General features: G+C 47.0%; 1 protein-coding gene across 3 annotated transcripts in view; it reads left to right on the top strand.

Moving 5' to 3' along the window:
* raly (RALY heterogeneous nuclear ribonucleoprotein) overlaps nucleotides 1-24,272 on the top strand; it is a 128,494-nt gene that overhangs the window by 67,133 nt on the left and 37,089 nt on the right. For all 3 annotated transcript variants that reach the window (XM_043710875.2, XM_087994715.1, XM_043710874.2), the window contains 3 exons: nucleotides 9,432-9,696; nucleotides 17,847-17,919; nucleotides 19,477-19,527. In XM_043710875.2, coding sequence (XP_043566810.1) covers nucleotides 9,441-9,696; nucleotides 17,847-17,919; nucleotides 19,477-19,527 — 380 coding nt within the window. In that variant the 5' untranslated portion in view covers nucleotides 9,432-9,440. The remainder of the gene's footprint in view (nucleotides 1-9,431; nucleotides 9,697-17,846; nucleotides 17,920-19,476; nucleotides 19,528-24,272) is intronic.

Below are 24,272 nucleotides of genomic sequence, written 5' to 3'. Positions count from 1 at the left end.
TAAATCTCCAGTCTTAGAGCCCTTTTCCTGAAATTCCTGAGCCTGGCCTTGTTGCAGGCATGACCCACAAGATTTATGGCCAGACCTTTAGATTGTAAATCACTTTCTGCCTGGGACTCTCAGATAGTGAGTGTGGGTGGAGAAAGGCTAGGTCGTTTTGCACACTGTGGTCTTCCCGTTTTACTGAAAGGTGTGCTGTCTGCCTGAGATTCGGAGGAGTTGACTTTCTCTTCACCTGAGGACCACATTCTGGAGAGGAGAGAGGATGAGCAAGTTGGTGTCACCAAACTGGGCTTCAAAAGCCTCCGCCTGGGACAAGTAGGAAAAACTGAGCAGGGTTGAGGGTGGTCAAAGGTGTTCGCAAAATGTCAAAAGGGTGGGTTTCAGAGAAATTACCCAATTGGACAGAGACCACACAAGCACTGATAAGGTGAAATTGACAAGCTGTTTATCACAAGCGATATCACTGGAAGAGAACTTGACCCCTGAGCGATGAGTGTGGGCAGTTTTTATAGGGATACAGTACAATGGTGTGAATTACAGATTGATCAAGAAAAGAATGGAACTGATAGGAGAACAATCCTGTTTGCTGCCTAGTGTCTTAGTTAGCCTGTTTGGTCAAGCCAGCGAATTATACAATGAACGGAAGAGCCTTGGGAAAAGTTGATGGGCAGAGAGATCTAGGAGTGCAGGTCCATTGTACCCTGAAGGTTGCTGCACAGGTGGATAGAGTGGTCAAGAAGGCATAGAGTATGCTTACCTTCATTGGATGGGGTATTGAGTGTAAGAACTGGCAAGTCATATTAAAATTGTACAAGACATTGGTTTGGCTGCATTTAGAATATTGTGTATGGTTCTGGTCGCCACATTACCAAAAGGATGTGGACGCTTTGGAGAGGGTGCAGAGAAGGTTTACGAGGATGTTGCCTGGTGTGGAAGGTGCTAGCTATGAAGAGAGGTTGAGTAGGTTAGGTTTATTTTCACTAGAAAAAAGGAGATTGAGGGGGGACCTGATTGGGGTTTACAAAATCATGAAGGGTATAGACAGGGTGGATAGAGACAAGCTTTTTCCCAGGGTGAAGGATTCAATAATGAGAGCTCATGCTTTCAAGGTGAGAGGTGGAAAGTTTAAGGGGGATACACGCGGCAAGTATTTCACACAGAGGGTGGTGGGCGTTTGGAATGCGTTGCCAGCAGAGGTGGTAGAGGCAGGCACGGTAGATTCATTTAACATGCGTCTGGACAGATGCATGAGTAGGTGGGGAGCAGAGGGATACAGACGCTTAGGAATTGACTGACAGGTTTAGACAGTACATTTGGATCGGCTCAGGCTTAGAGGGCTGAAGGGCCTGTTCCTGGGCTGTAAATTGTCTTTGTTCTCTTTGTTCTTTGTATGGAGATGCTTATGGCACAGCATGAGGCCATTCAGCCCATCGAGTGCTCCACTGTGGACCAACCCAGTGCATCTCAGTGACCCACCCTGTCCCATCAGCTTTTGCAAGGTTTCCCGCATGGCTGTCTGATTTTCCTTTTGAAATCTTTGATCCCTTTTATTTCAACCCCCCACATAGACAGTGAGCTCTAGGGCACTGCAGACTAAAGTTCCTCTCACTTCCCTGCATCCCTCCTTGCATCACCTGCCCAAAACTTTAATTCTGTGTCTCGCTAATCCTCATACTACGGCCAATGGGAATGGTTTTTACTTAACTATCTTCCTTAAATCTGTCTGAGTCTTGTACCGTCCCCACCCCGTCAGGTCTCCTCTCTATCTCCTTAGCTCCAAAAATAACAATCTCCTGTTCTCCAACCTAATATTGTCACACTGAACTCAGAGCAGGAGTGGAAGCAGTGACAGAGTGGCTGTATATTTTGAAACCTGACACCCATTGCTGCCATTGTGTAAACAACTATTTGAATATGCCATGTGTGAAGTATGAGTTAAAGATGATTTCAATCCTTGAGTATGTACAGATGCAGGATTTGTTGCTTGGTCTATGGACTAGCGGCCAGTTATCCATGCCTGCCAACAACTGTGTGAACAGTTCTCTGGTAATTAGACAGAGAGAGAGAGAGAGACAATTGTTGAGTTCTTCACCAGCTCAGGAACAGTCTCTCTGTTCTCTACAGTCAAAACTCAGTCAAGCTGGAGAAACCCAGTTTATCTTTTTTCTGAGAGATGTTATTACACACCTCTGGAGCAGATGGAACTTCAGTCTAGACCTCTCAGTCCGGGGTAGGGCCAATGGGTGGCACGGTGGCTCAGTGGTTAGCACTGTTGCCTCACAGCACCAGGGACCCAGGTTCAATTCCAGCCTCGGGTGACTGTCTGTGTGGAGTTTGCACGTTCTCCCTGTGTCTGTGTGGGTTTTCTCCGGGTGCTCCGGTTTCCTCACACAGTCCAAAGATGGTGAATTGGCCATGCTAAATTGCCCATAGTGTTAGGTGCATTAGTCAGAGGCAAATGGGTTTGGGTGCGTTACTCTTCGGAGGCTTGGTGTGGAGTTGTTGGGCCAAAGGGCCTGTTTCCACACTGTAGGGAATCTAATCTAATCTATCACTGCACAACAAGAAGCCCCTCTCACTCCCTCCTTCCTATTCCCCATTAAAGAATTTAGTTTTGGTGCAGGTATAGAGACAGTACTGATGCAGCACAAGAAGGACAGCTAATCTTTCTTGTAACTGTTGTTGCAAGCTGTGATCTTTAATTGTTGGTTCAGGGTCCTTTTGTAAGGGGCTGGGAGGAGAATGTCAGATCTGTGGGAGGATATGTGTTCATTATTCCAGGGAATGGGAGAAATGGGGTGTGATATATGGGGCACGTTCATGGGCTTGCTTGAAATGGGGCAAAAGCAGGCCATTCAGCCCCGTATTCCTCCTTCTTCATTCAGTCCGATCTGATTGCGATCTTAACTAGGGCAGCACGGTGGCTCAGTGGTTAGCACTGCTGCCTCACAGCACCAGGGCCCCAGGTTCAATTCCGGCCTCGGGTGACTGTCTGTGTGGAGTTTGCACATTCTCCCCGTGTCTGTCTGGGTTTCCTCCCACAGTCCAAAGATGTGCAGGTCAGGTGGATTGGCCGTGCTAAAATTGTCCATTAGTCAGAGGAAAATGAGACTGAGAGGGTTGCTCTTCAGAGGGTCAGTGTGGACGTGTTGGGCTGAAGGGCCTGTTTCCACACTGTAGGAAATCTAATCTTGACTGATGATTGGTTGATTTATTGTCACATGTACCTGAGTACAGTGAAAAGCTTTGTTTTGCATGTAGGACAGGCAGATCACAGCAAACAAGGTCATACAGATCACGGAGTGAGGTCCACAGGTTACACTGCACAGGAGGTGCATGGGACACGATCAACATTAACAAGATCAACAGGGGCAGCGCTCCGAAAGCTAGTGCTTCCAATTAAACCTGGTGTTGGACTATAACCTGGTGTTGTGTGATTTTTAACCCCAGTCCAACACTGGCATCTCCAAATCAGAACATTATTTGAAGTTAGAGAATCCATTCATCAGATTAATAACAGCTGGGAAGAAGCTGTTTCTGAACCTACTGGTGTGTGTGTGTGTTGAAGCTTCTCTATCTACTGCCTGATGGAGGTGGTTGTAGGAGATCATTACCCAGGGTGGGATGGGTCTTTGATGATGTCCTGAGTGACTGCCTTATCCCTTTACTCCCTTGTCAATCCAACACCTGTAGGATCGTTTCTGTGCAGTGTCACAGGTGTTCAGTAACTAAGCCTCTATTTCTGACTGGGGAAGAGGATTCAAAATTACTGACCCTCTTAGATGAGGAAATCCTCTTCATCTCTGCATTAATCAGCAAGCACCCGCCTCATCTGGGATTGCCCCTCCCGATGGATCATCCCTCTGTATTTATCCTGCCAAAATAAATCTCAGAATCGTGTGCGTTTCAATAAGATCTCCTCTCGTTCCCCTAAACTCCGGTCAGTATTGTCTGAACCTTCCCTTGTGGGACAGATGCCTCATTGTGGAGATCAGTGGGGTGAGTCTGCCACTGATGGTCCTTTAAGTAAGGAGCCCACACTGGATCCAATACTTTGACTGCAATCTCAGCAATGCCCTGTTCAAATTGAGGAGAAAGTGAGGACTGCAGATGCTGGAGATCAGAGCTGAAAATGTGTTGCTGGAAAAGCGCAGCAGGTCAGGCAGCATCCAGGGAACAGGAGAATCGACGTTTGGGGCATTAGCCCTTCTTCAGGAATCCTGAAGAAGGGCTAATGCCCGAAACGTCGATTCTCCTGTTCCCTGGATGCTGCCTGACCTGCTGCGCTTTTCCAGCAACACATTTTCAGCCCTGTTCAAATTGAGCCTTGCCTTTCCCAGCATGCCCTGCAGGAAAACCCAACCTTCCATTTGCCTTCCTAATTACTGGTATAACTACACGTCGACTTGATTTGTGTTTGAATGCTCTGTATCTCATCATTCGGGTGTTTTCCTCCCCTTATCCAGTAATCTGCTCTTCCTGCCAAAGTGGCCTACCTCATGCTTTCCCACATTGTACTCCATCTGCCAAATTTGTGCCCACTCAGCACATCTATCTATATCCCTTTGCAGAAAATTCTCCTCACAGCTTGTGTTCCTACCTAGCTTTGTATCGTCAGCAGATTTGGCTCTAATTCAGTCCGTGCTGTCAGACTAGACACCGGTGCAGACACAGATGGTTTTATTTTAATGTTCTAAACCTGTTTGACAGCACAGGCTTGGTGATGCTTTCACGTGTGGAGAGGGGACATGCAATGGCATGGAGAAGGAACAGGCGCTATCAAATGCAGTTGTGAATTCAGAAGAAATCTCTTTACACAGCGAGTTAGGGGTGGGTCAGACTGGGATTATAGAGAATGGCAGAGAGATATGTAAAGGCAGAAGCAGAGGATAACCAGAATGGAGGAAGGAGAGGGTCATGTGGAGTGTGAACAGCAGCACAGATCCGTTGGGCCGAATGGCTTGCCTCTGCTCCTGGAGGACATGTGTGAGTCATCCATACATTGTCCAGGGGATGGAGTGGAATCCCATGATGAGCCGAGGACGGTCAGACGGTTTGTGTACGGTCAGGGAGCTGTGAGGCATGAGGCAAACTTCCAAGTGGGACACATCACGGGCAGAGCCCATGCAGCGCCCCAGTTCACCACCACCTCTCTTTAAAGCAATGCCACCCGGGGAGGAGAGGATGGCCTAATGGTATTATCACTGGACTATTCATCCACAGACCCAGGTAACGTCCCAGAGACCCCGGTTCAAATCTCACCGTGGCAGAAGGTGGAATTTGAATTCCATAAAATCCAGGATTAAGCATCTAACGGTGACCATGAATCTGTTGTCAATTGTTGGAAAAATACACCTGAATCACTAATGTCCTTTAGGGAAGGAAACTGTCATCCTTACCTGGTCTGGCCTACATGTGACTCCAGACCCACAGCAACGTGGTGACCCTTAACTGCCCTCTGGGTAATTAGGGACTGGCAATAAATGCTGACCTAGCCAGCAACATCCACATCCTGTGAATTAGTATTAAAAAAAAAGCTTAAACTCTGAAGCAGCATTAACTCTGTCTGCTCAGCAAACAGTCGGCTATTGATCAGAATGAGCACTGGGTCAGTGCTGAGACCCAAAGCAAGGGAGCAGAGATTAATGAGCAATGTATCTCCCTCCTTTATAACCCTCGCTGCACTCTCACCATTGATGAGAGGTGCCAGCGTCTCTACAAGGCCCAGGCGTTAGTAACCCTCCTGGAATAACCTCAGCACTCCCCCAATAAAAGGCAAATCTCAAGGTAACTGCCATTAACATCATTAAGGAGAAAAAATATCTCACACAGCACTGAAAAAAGATGTGATTTATTTTGCATTTCCTGTAAATACTTCTGTTCATCAGTTGTGAGATATTTGGAAATGGAGAGGATAAGGCTGGAAGACAAAACCATCCAATCAGAGAGCTGAGATCGGGCTCCATTTCTGATTGACTGAAGGTCATGTGATGAAATCTCCAGTGAGGCATCCAACCAGAAATAGGGAGAGCCAATGACAAAAGGAATCAAATCAGGCACCAGAATTCACCCCTATAGCCCCCACTGTCCAACTGCTGAGGGAGTGCTGCACTGTTGGAGGGTCAGTGCTGAGGGAAAGGGCACTGTCAGACGGTCAGTACTGAGTGAGTGCCGCACTGTCGGAGGGTCAGTGCTGAGGGATTGCCACATTGTCGGAGGGTCAGTGCTGAGGGAATGGGCACCGTCGGAGGGTCAGTGCTGAGGGAGTGCTGCACTGTCGGAGGGTCAGTGCTGAGGGAGTGCCGCACTGTCGGAGGGTCAATGCTGAGGGAGTGCCACACTGTCAAAGGTTCAGTGCTGAGGGAGTGCTGCACTGTCGGAGGGTCAGTGCTGAGGGAGTGCTGCACTGTCGGAGGGTCAGTGCTGAGGGAAAGGGCACTGTCGGAGGGTCAGTGCTGAGGGAATGGGCACTGTCGGAGGGTCAGTGCTGAGAGAGTGCTGCACTGTCAGAGGGTCAGTGCTGAGGGAAAGGGCATTGTCGGAAGGTCAGTGCTGAGGGAATGGGCACTGTCGGAGGGTCAGTGCTGAGGGAGTGCTGCACTGTCGGAGGGTCAGTGCTGAGGGAGTGCCGCACTGTCGGAGGGTCAGTGCTAAGGGAATGCTGCACTGTCGGAGGGTCAGTGCTGAGGGAGTGCCGCACTGTCGGAGGGTCAGTGCTGAGGGAGTGCCGCACTGTCGGAGGGTCAGTGCTGAGGGAATGCTGCACTGTCGGAGGGTCAGTGCTGAGGGAATGCTGCACTGTCGGAGGGTGAGTGCTGAGGGAGTGCGGCACTGTCAGAGGGTCAGTGCTGAGGGAATGCTGCACTGTCGGAGGGTCAGTGCTGAGGGAATGCTGCACTGTCGGAGGGTGAGTGCTGAGGGAGTGCCGCACTGTCGGAGGGTCAGTGGTGAGGGAATGCTGCACTGTCGGAGGGTCAGTGCTGAGGGAATGCTGCACTGTCGGAGGGTCAGTGCTGAGGGAATGCTGCACTGTCGGAGGGTCAGTGCTGAGGGAATGCTGCACTGTCGGAGGTTCAGTGCTGAAGGTATGTGCACTGTCGGAGGGTGAGTGCTGAGGGAGTGCGGCACTGTCAGAGGGTCAGTGCTGAGGGAGTGCTGCAGTGCCCTCTCAGGTGAATTGCTGTATTTTGAAGAGCAGGAAGCAGGAATATTTATCCCTGAAACAATGTGACCGGGGGGGGAGGATTAGCCTTGCTGGGAATCAATTGGTTACTGTTCTTGCTGCATCTCCTTTCCTCCACTGCCCCTGAACACCAACACATTGTCCTACCGCTGGGAGCCCTCCCATTGTCCCTGTGAGCTTCAATTTCCGTGGGAAAATCTAAAAATGTCTTGCAGAAAATGACTCACTGGGTGAATGTGTCACATCTTCAATCGAACTGTCACTGAATAATACTGGAATGGATTTGAAGTTGTTCTGAAATGGAGCAGTGATTGTCTCAGTGATGGAGAGACCTGAGAGTTCAAGGCCCTGCAGACTGCCAGGGAACTGGGCTTCAGTGTGGGACAGACTGACACCACCATCTGGTGGTAACAGCCTGGTATTGCAGGATTGCAAACACACTTTAAAACAGGTAAAATCTCTTTGACCTTTCAGTTTCCTTTTCAGTTCCGATGAAAGGTCATCCACATGAAGCTTCAGTTCCTTTTCTGTTCTCGGATGCTTTCAGCTTCAATGAGTATTCTGAGCAATTTTGGTTCATGCTTCAGAGCCCCAACATCCACAGTGTATGCTTTTGTGTAAAAAAGCAAATTACTGCGGATGCTGGAATCTGTAACCAAAAGAGAAAATGCTGGAAAATCTCAGCAGGTCTGGCAGCATCTGTAAGGAGAGAAAAGAGCTGACGTTTCGAGTCCAACTGACCCTTTGTCAAAGCTTTGACAAAGGGTCAGTTAGACTCGAAACGTCAGCTCTTTTCTCTCCTTCCAGATCCTGCCAGACCTGCTGAGATTTTCCAGCATTTTCTCTTTTGGTATGCTTTTGTGTGATGGAATACTCCCCACTTGCCTGGATGGGGTCAGCCCCAACAACACTCAAGAAGCTTGACACATTCCAGGACAAAGCAGCCCACTTGATTGGCACCATATTCATAAACACCCACTCTCTCCATCACTGATGCTCAGTAGCAGGAGTGTGAGCTACCTACAAGTTGCACTGCAGATATTCTCCGAAAACCCTCAGACAGCACCTTTCAAACCCACGACAAGTTCAATCTAGAACAAGGGCAGAAGATACATGGGAACCCCACCCTCTTGCAAGTTCCCCTCCAAGCCACTCACCATCCTTACATCCACTGTCGCTGAGTCCAGGTCCCAGAACTAGGCGAAAGTGAAGACTGCAGATGCTGGAGGTCAGAGTCGAGAATGTGTTGCTGGAAAAGCGCAGCAGGTCAGGCAGCATTCGAGGAGCAGGAGAATCGATGTTTCGTGCAAAAGCCCTTCATCAGGAATTTGATAAAGGGCTTATGCCCGAAACGTCGACTCTCCTGCTCCTCGGACGCTGCCTGACCTGCTGTGCTTTTCCAGCACCGTGCTCTTGACTCAGGTCCCAGAACCACCTACCAAACAACACTGTGGGTGTCTGTACACCAACCCAGGTCAAGAACATCACTCACTAGCACCTCCTCCAGGACATTTGGAGATTGTCTATAATTGCTGGCCCAAACAATAGTGCCTACATCCTGTGAATGAGTCAAAAAACCTATAGAAGGCCCAAAACGTGCTGGCCCAGTTGATTGTGTAAGTCTCACAATGTCTCCTTCCTAAACAGATAGAATATAGGCCATTTAGCTCTTTGAGACAGCTCCTCCATTCAATAGGATCATGACTGATCATCCAACCTGTTCCTACTTTCTCCCCATTTCAAACACTTCCCCCTGAACCAGGGCAGGTCTATCCCCTTCTCAACTCAATTGTAACCACTTTCCCATTGGTCTAAATGGACCAGCACACTCTCAGCCATCCTGATGTGTGGAGGCAGTGTGTAATGGTGATATCTCTAGACTAACATTCCAGAATTTCAGGTATATGTTCCGGGTACGTGGGTTCATCTCCCACCAGGAGAGATGGTGAAATTTGAATTCAGTGAAATGTTGGGTAAATGGTGACCACTGTCATTCATTGTTAAAAACCCATCTGGGTCACTAATGTTCATTTGGAGGGAAATCTGATCTGGGTTACATGTGACTCCAGACCCACTGCAATGAGGTAATTAGGGATGGGCAATACATGCTAGCCTGGCCAGTAACACCCACATCCCGTGTATGAAATAAAGATGTTTTGCCAGCGTCTCTGTCACAGTTGTGTAGCAGCGAGAGGTGAATACTTGTCCAGGGTCGATGATGTTTTAATCTTTCTCCTAATTCCAGGACGTGAATATGTCGACCAAACTCCAGACCAGTAACATCACCAACAAGAATGACCCTCGCTCGATTAATTCCCGCGTCTTTATCGGAAACCTCAACACGGCGGTGGTGAAGAAGTCTGATGTGGAGACAATCTTCGGGCAGTACGGCAAGGTGGTGGGCTGCTCTGTGCACAAGGGCTACGCCTTTGTCCAGTACACCAACGAGAGAACGGCACGTGTAGCCGTGGCCGGAGAGAATCGCCGGGTGCTCGCTGGGCAGACACTCGGTAAGACCATCCAGCACAGCGTGGAATGTGAAGGAGGGGTTTGACCGACGCAGTGGGTCAATCTCAGGGAGAACAGGCCAGTGAGTCAGCGGTTACCCCGAGTTCCTCAGAACTGGCTTTGTTCCTCCATGTCCCAATGAACATAGCAGCGAGAAGCGAGAGTAGGGCCACTCAGCCTTCAAACTGCTCCCCCCCCCCCTTCCATAAGATCACAGTCAGAAGTTACACAACACCAGGTTACAGTCGACTGAGTTTCCCTCCACTTCACCTGATGAAGGGGCCTTGTGCTTTCAAATAAACCTGTTGGACTATAACCTGGTGTCATGGGACTTCTGACTTTGTCCACCCCAGTCCAACACCGGCGCCTCAACATCAATAAGATTGTGGCTGATCTGATTTTAACCTCAACTCTGCAATCCCCTGAGAGTATGTCATGGCCTTGGCCAGCAAGAATCTACCTCGGCCTTAAAGATACAGGAAGATTCTGTATCCACTGCCTTTTGTGAAGGGAATTCTAAAGACTCACAGCCCCCAAGTGCACAAGGTATTTCTTATTTCTGGTTTTAAGTGGGTAAGCCCTTGTTTTTAAACTATCTGCTCCTAGATTCTCCTACGGAAACCCTTTTAACCCCTCTCCATAATGTTGCCGTTGAGAATGGAATGGAATGGGATGATAAAGGACAGTTAACGTTAGTCACTCTGCTCCACTCTCTCCTTACATCCCAATAAATGATCCCAGAAGTTTCTGACTGAAGTCAATCCTGAGATTGGGACTTTCAGTTTGATCTAATTTGCTCCTTCCTCATGGTTTTTGTCTCTTTGTCTGTAAACGTTGTCCCGGACCTTCTGGGATGGATTGGTCTCGTGACCCTGCAGAGGGAAACTGAAACTTCTAACCCGGGCAATTCCTGGGTGTGTGGAACGCTCAGAAAAGCTCCAGAGGGACTCAGAGTCACTCGGACTAATCATTTGTCAGAGAGTGTCAGAGGGTTCAAGATTAGTTTGTACTTCTGGCTAATGGTACCCCCTAATCCCCAACGTTCACCCTGACTATAATCACCTCGCCATCTGCTCTTGGACAGTTGACCTCTCATTGACCCCTGATCCATCCTCCCTGTCACCCCCTTACTGGTCAGCACTACACCCACTTACAGCCCACCCGTTCGCCCACCTGACATTCTGTGCATTAGTCACCCCAGCCCCTCACCCACTCAGCTATCACTATAGCCCTCTGTCACTGTCAAAGCGGGTTTGAGATCGATTGAACATCTTCCTTTCTGGAACACTGGTGTAAGAAGGAGAGAGGTGTCTGCAGTGGTGGTATGTTCCCATGCTGCCACTGCAGTTTGCTGGACTCCTTCTGTTGAGATGGGTCCTGCACTGGGAGCATGGCCAGAACATTCCTGAGGATGGTTTGTGGACAATCTCTGATTTGAGTCAGAAATAGTGGCCCTAATTCGCGTTGGAAGCTTCCAAGCAATCGTCACACAAGTCTTTTTGGAGGCCAGGACAAAAGGGAAAAAGTATAACATAGCAAAGATGAGTGGGAAATCTGAGGACTGGGAAGCTTTTAAAGAACAACACAGGATTACTAAAAAGGGAATACGCAAAGAAAAAATAAAGTACAAAGGCAAACTGGCCAAAAATATAAAGCAGGATAGTAAAGGCCTTTTTAGGTATGTGAAAAGAAAAAAAATGATTAAGACTAAAATTGGGCCCTTGAAAACAGAAACGGATGAATTTATTATGGGGAACAAAGAAATGGCAGAAGAGTTGAATTGGTACTTTAGATCTGTCTTCACTGGGGAAGACACGAGCAGTCTCCCAGATGTAATAGCGACTGAAGGACCCAGGTAATGGATGAACTGAAGGGAATTTATATTTGCCAGGAATTGGTGTTGGAGAGACTGTTAGGTCTGAAGGTTGATAAGTCCCCGGGGCCTGATGGTCTACGTCCCAGGGTACTGAAGGAGGTGGCTCGAGAAATCGTGGATGCGTTGGTGATCATTTTCCAATGTTCTATAGATTCAGGATCAGTTCCTGCAGATTGGAGGGTGGCTAATGTTGTCCTCACTTTTTAAGAAAGGAGGGAGACAGAAAACAGAGAATTATAGACCAGTTAGTCTGACCTGAGTGGTGGGAAAAATGCTGGAGTCAATTATAAAAGACAAAATTACGACACATCTGGATAGCAGTAACAGGTTAGGTCAGAGTCAGCATGGATTTATGAAGGGGAAATCATGCTTGACTAATCTTCTGGAATTTTTTGAGGATGTAATTCTGAAGATGGACAAGGGAGATGCAGTAGATGTAGTGTACCTGGACTTTCAGAAAGCTTTTGATAAAGTCCCACATAGGAGGTTAGTGAGCAAAGTTAGGGCACATGGGGTTAGGGCAAAATACTGACTTGGATTGAAAATTGGTTGGCTGACAGGAAACAAAGAGTAGTGACAAACGGCTCCCTTTTGGAATGGCAGTGGGATACCATAGGGATCAGTGCTGAGACCTCAGCTTTTTACAATGTACATTAGTGATATAGATGACGGTATTAAAAGTAATATTAGCATATTTGCTGATGACACAAAGCTGGGTGGCAGGGTGAAATGTGAGGAGGATGTTAGGAGATTACAGGGTGACCTGGACAGGTTAGGTGAGTGGACGGATGCATGGCAGATGCAGTTTAATGTGGATAAATGTGTGGTTATCCATTTTGGTGGCAAGAACAGGAAGGCAGATTACTACCTAAATGGTGTCAAGTTAGGTAAAGGGGCAGTACAGAGAGATCTGGGTGTTCTTGTACACCAGTGAATGAAGGTAAGCATGCAGGTACAGCAGGTAGTGAAGAAAGCTAATAGTATGCTGGCCTTCATAACAAGAGGGATTGAGTATAGAAGCAAAGAGGTTCTTCTGCAGCTGTACAGGGCCCTGGTGAGACCACACCTGGAATATTGTGTGCAGTTCTGGTCTCCAAATTTGAGGAAAGACATTCTGGCTATTGAGGGAGTGCAGCGTAGGTTCACGAGGTCAATTCCCGGAATGGCGGGACTATCTCACGCTGAACGATTGGAGCGACAGGGCTTGCATACACTTGAGTTTAGAAGACTGAGAGGGGATCTGATTGAGATGTATAAGATTATTAAAGGATTGGACACTCTGGAGGCAGGAAACATATTTCCGCTGATGGGTGAGTCCCAAACCAGAGGACACAGTTTAAAAATAAGGGGTAGGCCATTTACAACAGAGTTGAGGAGAAACTTCTTCACCCAGAGAGTGGTGGCTGTGCGGAACGCTCTGCCCCAGAAGGCTGTGGAGGCCCAGTCTCTGGATACTTTCAAGAAAGAGTTAGATAGAGCTCTCAAGGATTGTGGAATCAAGAGTTATGGGGATAAGGCAGGAACATGATACTGATTGAGGATGATCAGCCATGATCATAATGAATGGTGGTGCTGGCTCGAAGGGCAGAATGGCCTACTCCTGCACCTATTGCCTATTGTCTATTGCCACTGAGAAACCGAGGTAGGTAAGTTCTTGATTGCCAAGGAGATCAAAGGTTACAAGGACAAAGCAGGAAATGGGGTTGAAAGAACAATCAGCCATGATTGAAAGGCGGAGCAGACTGACTGGGGAAATGGCCTAATTTCTGTTCTTTATGTCTGATGGTATTAAAACTAATGGATGCATTTCATTAAAACGTGGACCAAGGTAAAATAGATTAGCTTTTTTGTATAGAAATGGAACTTGCAATAGTTCATGGTTCCTTCAACAATTTAGAAAGGATACATTTACTGTTGCTTGACTCAGAATGTTGTGGACTGTGTCGCTACTCTGGTGAAATTTTTTAGAGTTATCAAAATGGGAGCTGAGCTTTCTGAGCAGGTTGCTTGATGCTGATTGGCCTGAAGTTTTTTTTTTGTGAGATGGAAATTGTTAACAAACAGATTTTACACAGTTTTACAGTTTCAATGCTTCAAACCTGCAGGGAAGAATCTTGAGGAAAGGCAGTGCAATTGTAATAATGTTATCATAGTGTGTTGGAAGTTATGCGGTTCACTGTGAATCTAATGCTGTTGATGTTACTGCCATCTGCTGCCCACCAACAAGAGCCCTGGCAGATACTCAATCCCAATCCCCTTTCAGATATTGTCTAATCCACCTGCTTTGAGGTGTTATGACACATCTGTGGAGCAGATGGGACTTGAACCCAGGCTTCCTGGCTCAGAGGTAGGGACACTACCACTGTACTGCAAGCACCTCTCCCATTCCCTTTTGTTATTCTGCCCAATTCCTTAGAAACTCTCATTTTGCTAATTGCCAATAGAGTTCTTTTTTAGCGATCTCCTAGGAATAGCCTTTTGTCACTGAATGAATGTTAACACTGTATTTGTTTTGAATGTTGCTGTTTCCCAACAGCCTTCAGTTGTTCAAGCTTTTAATTCCTTGCTGCACATCTGAGGAGCTTGCAGTTCAGACTGGAGGATGCATTAGGAAAGGAAGATTTATGCCTTTGTAATTATTTAACTGAGTGTTACTCCTGTACGGTAACGAATTAGGAAAACAAGACTGTTGGCGACTGGTTTATTGTGACCTCCCCAGGGCCCAGCTGTAACCTGTTAGCTGTGATAAGGCAGTACAGCTGCAGACTATTAATCAGCTCGATAATAACTGCCGGACATGTGCAGTGGCTATTAGATTGTGCGAAAGAGAGAGCTGCAACTTTGAAGAACATAAGGCTCCAATTTTGAGAGGAGAAGCACGACGGAGGGAATTTTCCAGAAATGGAAGCCTGGGTCACACTCGCCCAGAAAACAGCATTCGCTGCATTTCCTTTCTAAAAGTAGAAGCGCACACTGACTTCCTGATATTCCGCGGCATGACCCCCACTCTGAGCTGTGTCTGGATGAAGGTGAACTGGGCACTGACCTTCCACAACGCTCAGAGGATGGTAGCTGCAAGCCTGAAGAGCTAGGCACACCTGCAGTGACAGGGTCAGAAAATAACCAAGGTGTCTAATGGAACGCTGGTCTTTATATCGAGAGGATTGGGGTACAAGGATGCAGAGGTTGTGCTGCAGTTTAACAAAACCCTGGGGGGGGGGGGGGGGGGAGGGGGGGTTAGACCCCATGTGGAGACTGTGGCCTGAGGAAGGATACGTTGGCCTCAGAGGGAGTACAGTGTAGGCTGACCAATAATGATATCTGGATTTCAGGAGGTACATCATGGGGAGAGATTATACAAATTAGGCCTGTTTTCTCAAGCATTGGGGAAGCTGATGTTGTGATTGTAACAAGATCAGTCAGCTGGGCATCAGTGAAAACAAGTTCCCTGATTGACCAGGTCAAAGCCCCAGTCAGGGAGCCCTGACTGACAGGCGTAAATAGGGGAGTGTCAGAGGTACTGATTGTCCAGTGTTGACTCTGAGTGAGACGGTACTATAGGTAGGGGCTGGTGATGGGATACTCTGTGGAGTTATTTCTGTTCCCAAGCAACATTAAGCTGCCAGTCCTGCCCATCCCTGAGCCATGTTTCTGTAATTGCTATGATATCCCAGTCCCATGTTCCTAACCATGCCCTGAGTTCATCTGCCTTCCCTGTTAGGCCTCTTGCATTGAAATAAACACAGTTTCATTTATCACTCCTACCTTGTTCTCTGCTTTCTCCCTGCCTGCCCTGACTGTTTGATTTGCCTTTGTTCTCAACTGTACCAGTCTCAGATTGATCTCTTTCCTCACTATCTCCCTTGGTCCCTCCCCCCCCCCCCCACCCTCACCTTACTAGTTTAAATCCTCCCGAGCAGCTCTAGCAAATCTCCTTCCCAGTATATTAGTCCCCTTCCAATTTAGATGCAATCCGTCCTTTTTGTACAGGTCACTTCTACCCCAGAAGAGATTCCAATGATCCAAAGATGTGAATCCTTCTCCCTTACACCAGCTCCTCAGTCATGTATTCATCTGCTCTATCCTCCTATTCCTGCCCTCACTAGCTCGTAGCACTGGGAGTAATCCAGATATTACCACACTCAAGGACCTCCTTTTTAAATTTCTGCCTAACTCTCTGTATCGTCCCTTCAGAATCTCAACCTTTTCACTTCCAATGTTGTTAGTTCCAATGTGGACAATGACCTTCTGCTGGCCCCTCTCCCCCGTGAGAACATTCTGCACCCTCTCTGAGACATCCTTGATCCTGGCACCAGGGAAACAACACACCATTCTGCTTTTTCGCTGCTGGCTACAGAAATGTCTGTCTGTACCTCGGACTACAGAATCTCCTAACACAATTGATCTCTTGGAAGCCGACGTACCCCTCGTTGCATTAGAGCCAGTCTCAATATCAGAAACTTGGCTGTTCGTGCTACATTCCCCTGAGAATCCATCACCCCCTCCATTTTCCAAAACAGCATACCTGTTTGAAATGGGTATATCCACAAAAGACTCCTGCAATAGCTGCCTATCTCTCTTACCCTTCCTGGAGTTAAACCATCTATGTGACTTTATCTGAGACTTTCCCGCCTTCCTATAACTGCCATCCATCACATACTGTTGCTGTTGCAAATTCCTCATCGCTTCTATCTGTCTCTCCAACCGATCCACTCAATCTAATAAGATTCTCATCCAACAGCATTTATGGCAGATATAATCCTCAGTAACCCTTAAACTCTCTTTAAACTCCCACATCTGGCAAGAAGTACATATCACTGCAAAGGCCATTTTTGCTCCTTCACAACGTACCGACACCATCTTATTCCTCTACAAACACTGCCCCAGGTTAAATCAATAGTTATGCCTTATATTTTAAGTTTAATCAAAAGACATTTCTCCAAAATTATATAATCAAGAAAGAACCCACTCTACTCACTACTGCAGCCTTTCTGTTGGACACACTTAAAACAATGATTAACTTACCTGTTTCTGTGCTGTGACTTTGCCCAAACAGGTTCCTCCAAGATCAGTCGTAAAATTCACTGTTTGTTAATTTTCCAGATGCACTCCGATGTCCAGCGATCCATGAATTCAAACAGCAAAGGCAGTGACTGTGCAGGTTCTCTCTCCCTCCTGCACTGTCCTCACCATGTGCTTCCTTTGTCTGCTCTTCTCCCTTTTAAAACTGCTGTCGTTTTGACTTTTTTTTTCCCAAAGTTCCAAAACAATGCAACAGCATATAAAACAGTAATTGCTGCTCCTGGAATTCGAGGAAATCACCTCCAGCACCTAAAGTACCTCAAAACAGGAGCAGCTGTTACAGCCAGAAATTTTTCCCATCCTCCATCTTGGATTACCCAGAATCCAATACACAGTGAGGCCACAATTCAGCCATGAACTCATTGAATGGCAGAACAAGCTCGAAGGGCTGAATGGCCTCCTTCTGATCCTATGTTCCTATCAGAGAGTTGGCCCAGCCAGCAACACCCACATCCTATCAGAGAGTTAAAAAACTCACTGATGCTGGTGTCCGTCCCCAGATTGTGACAGAGAGTAGTAAATCCAGCCCGCTTCATGCATTGTTACTGAAGGTGATCATTTTGGGAAGGTTATCAATAACTCTGCGATCTGTCAATTGGGAAAAGTAAAGGAAGGCTTAAGTTTATTCACTGCTTGCTCCCATTTTTAAAGGGAAGAACTTGCATTATTTTAGTGCCATTCACATCCTGAGCAGTAACTGAATATTGACAGCGAATAAGTCACCTTTGACCCTGCGATCTCTCTACGGTTACGAGGTCAAGGCTGATAGGGACTTGTCAGTGAGAACTGAAGTCAGGAACTTCCCCCTCCAGGAGGGTCCATCAACCAGGAACCACCTTCACCCATTTCCACAAGGAGAAGAGGTATATGAGGAGAAAAAAATGGGGGAAGTTGAAGGAATGGGGAGACTGACTAAGTGACTGACTGACTGAAGGTGACCCAGGGAACAGGTTGATGGAAGAAACAAAACATAGAAACTGCTAGAGAAACTCAGCAGGTCCAACAGCACCTGCAGAGAGAGAAACAGAGTCAACGTTTTGGAGTCGGCATGATTTGACTTCAGAAGTGAAACAAGCAGCAATTTCCTGCCTGGTTTTTTTCAGATCTCCGGCATCCACAGCTCTTGGTTTTAGTTTTGAAGGAGTTGATGAAGATTTACACTGATGATGTTTGTTTCATTTGAACCTGTCACAGATATTAACATGGCTGGAGAACCGAAACCCAATAGACCCAAAGGATTGAAGAGACCAAGTTCTGCTGTGTACAGGTACAGTGCACCAATCACAAAGGGTTCAAAACCAACATTCGCCATTGGCTAATTTTCTAACTATTACAGACTGCAGTCATTAGTCACTCCTTGGGTTGTGCAGGTTGTGATTTTACGATGATTGTGTGTTTATAATGGTCACCTCAAACATGCGCGATCCTTTGTATCGCCCACCAATTAGCTCCTTGTGGATTGACTGGTGAGTGAGGAGCAGCTTCTCAGCCTATCACAGTCCTCGACACTGGTGACCCAGGTTACCTGAGGCTGCTGCCCAATCAGAGTCCGGCCACTTCCAAGCAGAAGAGCTCGGAACAGGAGGCGGCCATTCAGCCCCTCGAGCCTGCTCTGGCATTCAGTACGATCATGGCTGATCTCAGCTTGGCCTCAGCTCCTGCCCCCTCTCTATAATCCTTCAACCTGTTACTCATTAAAAATTGATTGAACTCCTCGGTAAATTTACTCAGTGCCACTCAGGGGGGTGAATTCTGCAGATTCAGGACCCTTTGAGAGAAGTAATTTCTTCTTAGTCGCCCCTTATCCAAAAACTCTCACCCTAACATCTGCCAGTTGAGGCTGACACTTCAGGCGCCTTCCAACACTGAGGGGTCAACTGGATTATTCCCCTTTTCACAGGGTGGGTATTGTGGAGAGAGGTGTGGGGGCTTGGGGAGGGGGGTGTCAGGTGTGGCTTGCAGACACCACCCTCTTCAACCCCTCTCCCCCCTGCCCCACAGCTGAGCTTTGGTCTGATAGTGGTAATCAGAGCTTCAGCCAGCCCACGCCCTCTTGTCTACAGCCCCCCTCCTCATTCCCCCTTAATGTCACCAACAACTTGCCACCAGTCCTATTCCTCCAGCCACCACTTCCCCCCTCCCCCCGGTAGGCAGGTTGCCATGGTATCCCAGTTGGGAATGTAGTTATGTGTTTCTTCTGGTGGGTGGCAGGGGGAGGTGGGGAGGTGAGGTCTTTCACTGATCATTAATTCTCCGTTTAATTACTGGTAAAACCACCTCCTGGACCTTTTGGCCAGGACACGATGACTAAGGAGGGGAGTTTCTCTCCAGGGGCACTCTTACCCCATTTGTTCTCCCTCCCACCAGCTCCAGGGGAGGGGAAACCCACCCCCTAGTTTTCCTTGCATAGAAACAGGCCCTTCAGCCCATCAGGTCCTGTGGCCCTTTTTCCAAACTCACCGGAGACAGTAGATGAAACCTGCTGCCCCCTTACCCCACACCTTGGCTCTCCCATTCATCCCAAATTCTGACAGCCATTCCATGTGGGAACTGTTGGCTGGGGAAAGGATGGAGTATCACAAAATGGAGGGATGGAATGAGAGGAAATATCAAAGCAGGAGAGCTGCTGGAGGGGCTTTATTTGAGATTTTGGGATTCACTCAGCTATGTTCCCAAGGCTGATAGATTTGCGATAAGAATCTATCTGATATGATGGAAAAGTTTCCTTTTTAACCTTTGCTAAGGCATAGATTTGGCAAAGTCGTTTGTATCCTCATTTTCCAGTAAATATTGTTAATTTCTTTTCTTTCCTCTAATTCCAAAGCTCAAGTTACGATTTTGATTATGATTACTTCAGAGACGACTTTTATGAGAGGTAATGTCTGGTTTGTTTTAATTCTCCTCTTCTCTGGTTTGGAGCTGCTGTCGGGCCGGGAAATGTCTCTGCCCTTCCTTGTGTTTCATGAGCGAGTTGCAGTTTGGTTCCTGTTGAAAGGCAACTGAGTGCAATCTGAATATGGTCAACAGAGGAGACGTTCATCCCTCAGTCACAGATTGGTTCTGGTGTTGAGGGAGTTCTGTGCCTGCCCTGCCTCTTCAGACCAACATCATTTTCTCTGCTTGTGATTTCTATCCAAATAGTCACTCAATTCCCTCTTGATCCTCCGCCGGGTTCAATCACCACGGGATTAAAAAAAACGTCAACAATTGCCTGATAACTTGTAAAAGGTCTCAGGTCCATATTTAAAATGGAGACTGCCAATATCAACTCCAAGCCAGTCACCCCAGGAATAGTCACTGTCAGGATGATTCCAATCCAGTTAGATGACAGTGAGGTTCAAATAAAGGAAACCTGCTGTCTCTATCTCGTACGTGACTCCATTCTAGTGGTGTTGACTCTTCACTGCAGCATCTCAGAGGGCAACTAGTCACTCAGTTGTACCAAGCCATTAGGAATCAGTTCGAGGACATAGCTCACAATACCGTGCCCAGGGTTACTCAGCTTTGTCACTCGCTTCCCAAAGATCAGTACCTCTCCTGTTCCATACTGGTCTACTGTCTGCAGTGACAAGGCTCCCCCCACCGCCCCCCAAAACCACTGGAATCACAGTGCCCATTCCTGCTTGCAACCTGCAACCCCAGCTCAAGGGACCTGTGCATCACTGGCTGAGTCAGTATTTATGGAGAGGGACCAAACTAGTCCACGGGTTCAAGTTCTAAATTGGGGCAAGACCTACTTTGGTGGAATTAGATAGGAGCTTGCAGGGGTTGATTGGAGTACTTTGTTTTCTGGCAAAGGGACCTTTGGCAAGTGGGAGGCCTTTAAAAGTGAGACAACTCGAGTTCAAGGTCTATATGTTCATGTGAGGGTAAAAGGCAAGGTTGGCAGGAATAGGGAACCCTGGATGACAAGAGATATCAAAGTTTTGGTCAGAAAAAAAGAAGGAAGCATGGCTCAGGTACAGGTAGCTGGGGTCAAGGGAATCTCTGCAGGTACATAGGGGATACAGGATATAGGCTTGCTCACTGAGCTGGAAGGTTCATTTCCAATGTTTTGTCACACTACCAGGTAAAATCTTCAGGGGGCCTCCAGGTGAAGCACTGCTGATTATTCTGGCTTTCTATTTATATGTTTGGGTTTCTTTGGGTTGGTGATGTCATTTCCTGCAATGATGTCATTTCCTGTTCTTTCTCTCAGGGGGTGGTAGATGGGGTCTAACTTGATGTGTTTGTTGATAAAGTTCTGGTTGGAATGCTATGCTTCTAGGAATTCCCATGGGTGTCTTGTTTGGCTTGTCCTAGGATGGATGTATTGTCCCAGTCGAAGTGGTGTCCTTCCTCATCCGTATGCAAGGATACGAGTGAGAGAGGGTCTTGTCTTTTTGTGGCTAGTTGATGTTCGTGTATCCTGGTGGCTAGTTTTCTGCCTGTTTGTCCGATGTAGTGTTTGTTACAGTCCTTGCATGGTATTTTGTAAATGACGTTAGTTCTGCTAGTTGTCTGTATAGGGTCTTTTAAGTTCATTAGCTCTTGTTTTAGTGTGTTGGTGGGTTTGTGGGCTACCATGACGCCAAGGGGTCTGAGCAGTCTGGCAGTCATTTCCGAGATGTCGTTGATGTAGAGGAGAGTGGCTAAGGTTTCTGGACGTGTTTTGTCTGCTTGTTTGGGTTTTTTGCTGAGAAATCGGCGGACTGTGTTCATTGGGTACCCATTCTTTCTGAATACACGGTATAGGTGATTTTCCTCTGCTCTGTGTAGTTCCTCTGTGCTGCAATGTGTGGTGGCTCATTGAAACAATGTTCTAATGCAGCATAGTTTGTGGATGTTGGGATGATTGCTTCTGTTGTTCAATATTTGGTCTGTATGTGTTGTTTTTCTATAGACGCTGGTTTGAAGTTCCCCACTGGCTGTTCGCTCTACTGTGACATCTAGGAATGGCAGTTTGTTGATATTTTCCTCCTCTTTAGTGAATTTTATGCCAGTAAGAGTATTATTGATGGTCTTGAAATTTCCTCTAATTTGTTTAGTGATGACAAAGATGTCATCCACGTAGTGGACCCAGAGTTTGGGTTGGCAGAGCTGTTTGTTCAAGTATCTACATTACTGCCTTTGCTAAGAACCCTGATATCAGAGATCCCATGGGTGTTCCATTGGTTTTGTTGTTGAAGGTGAAGTGTATGGTAAGGCATAGGTCCACTAGCTTGATGATACTGTCCTTGTTGATGAGGTTAGCAGTGTTTGGTGTATGTGTCTTTGGGTCTTCTAATAGTGTAGTCAGTGTTTCTTTGGCCGGGTTAATGTTGATTAATGTAAACAGGGCTGTTACATCAAAGGAGACCATTATTTCATCCTCTTCTATCTTAGAGTCTATGATGGTCTTCTACAAGGGCAGCACAGTGGCTCAATGGTTAGCACTGCTACCTCACAGTGCCAGGGACCCAGGTTCGATTCTAGCCTCAGACAACTATCTGCATGGAGTTTGCACGTTCTCCCTGTGTCTGCATGGGTTTCCTCCAGGTGCTCCAATTTTCTCCCACAGTCCAAAGATGTGCAGGTCAGGGTGGATTAGCTGTTCTATATTGCCCATAGTGTTAGGTGCATTAGTCAGAGGGAAATGTGTCTGGGTGGGTGACTCTTCGGAGGATCAGTACGGACTTGTTGGGCCAAATGGCCTGTTTCCACACTGTAGGGAATCTATCACAAAAATAGACCAGTACGTTTAACATCTGAGGTAGATAAGTTATTTGAGAAGATCCTGAGATAAGATATACATGCATTCGGAAAGACAGGGTTTAATTAGGAATAGTCAGCTTGGCTTTGTGCGTGGGAGATCATGCCTCACAAATTTGTTAAAGTTCTTTGATGAAGTGACCAGGAAGGTTGATGAGGGCAGGGCAGTAGATGTAGTCTATATGGATTTCAGTAAGGCCTTTGATAAGGTTCCACATGGTGGGCTGCTCTGGAAGGCTAGATCACAGGACAAGCTGGAAAATTGGATACAGAATTGGCCTGATAGTAGGAAGCGGAGGGTAATAGTGGAAGGATGCTTGTTGTACTGGAGGCCTGTGACTAATGGAGTGTCTCAGGATTCAGTGCTGGGCCCATTGCTGTTTGTCAGCAGTATGAATGATTTGGAAGAGAATGTACAGAGCATGATTAGTAAGTTTGCAGAGGACACTAAAATAGGTGGTATTGTGGACAGTGAGGAAGGTTTTCAGAAATTGCAGCAGGGGAAGTGGGCCGAGAAATGGCAAATGGAGTTTAATATAGATAAGTGTGTGGTCTCACAAAGATGTGCAGGTCAGGTGAATTGGCCATGCTAGATTGCCCATTGTGTTAGGTGCATTAGTCAGAGGGAAATATAGGGTAGGGAAATGGATCTGGGTGGGTTGCTTTTCGGAGGGTTCACTGTGAACTTGTTGGGCTGAAGGGCCTGTTTCCATACTGTAGGGAATCTAACCTAACCTACAAGGTGCACTGCAGAAATTCACCAAGGCTTGTTAGACAGCACCTTCCAAACTCACAACCACTTCCATGTAGAAGGACAAGGGCAGCAAATGCATGGGACAGCACCATCTTTGTGGAAGGAGACCGGAGCACCCGGAGGAAACCCGCGCAGACACGGGGAGAATGTGCAAACTCCACACAGATAGTCGCCCACGGCTGGAATCGAACCCAAGTCCCTGGCGCTGTGAGGCAGCAGTGCTAACCACTGAGCCACTGTGCTTGTGCACATTGTTGCTCCTGAGCATCGGTGGTGGAGGGAGTAGATGCTCGTGGATATGATGCCATCGAATGGGCTGCTTTCTCCTGGATGGTGTTGAGCTTCTTGAATGATGTTGGATCTCTAGGTCAGGACTCAGCCTCCATACTGTCCATGAAACTGCTTTCAGCCTCTATTTAGAGTTAAAAGTCAGACATTCACCCTTGTTATTCCATGTGGTGTTGACTCATGTGGGATTACAGGAATTCCAGGTTGGGAACTGGTTGTGTTGTTCATTTCCAAGGCAATTTATTCTCCTGTATTTCCCTCCATTTCCTTTCAATGGAATGTTCTGGAAGGTTATTGAAATCCATCATGTTGAGAAATAGCTAGCTGAATGTCAAACACGTTGACCTCATTTGGCGTAAGCTTCCAGGATAACATCAAGATAATTATTTTCAGCATTTTGCAAAAGTGAATATGAAATCATCAAACACAATATGAAAAGGTCATCTTAGGATGTTTGTATTTGTATCTGTTTCCATTTAGTGAATGAGGTATTGCATGTAATAAACTCCAGATCTTTCTAAATGCATCTGAGGAAAATCCCTGTTGGCAGTTTTTCTTTAATGCTGCTCAATTTACTTCACCTTTTCTACATCAGTCTTATAGTTCCATGAACAGTAAATTGCCTGATGGGTGAAGACGCTGATTTTTGAGGACAGTGTAGCCTGTTCTGGGTTAGCTGTACACCCACCAGCTGAGCTGATTACCTCTCCCTCCCTCCATCCACTGTAGCTTTTCTGATACAAAGCGAGAACGGACTCAAGTGGATGTTTGAAGGATACGTTCAGTTTGAGGGAAGCTATTTATTCTGGAAGGGGGTTTGGGAGAAGGGCCAGAACAGAGATCCTGAG

Source organism: Chiloscyllium plagiosum, unplaced genomic scaffold (assembly GCF_037043375.1).
Source record: "Chiloscyllium plagiosum isolate Xiang-an unplaced genomic scaffold, Cpla_swu_hap1 HiC_scaffold_15, whole genome shotgun sequence".
In the NCBI taxonomy this organism is placed as follows: domain Eukaryota; kingdom Metazoa; phylum Chordata; class Chondrichthyes; order Orectolobiformes; family Hemiscylliidae; genus Chiloscyllium; species Chiloscyllium plagiosum.
This window is presented reverse-complemented; position numbering and strand designations above follow the sequence as displayed.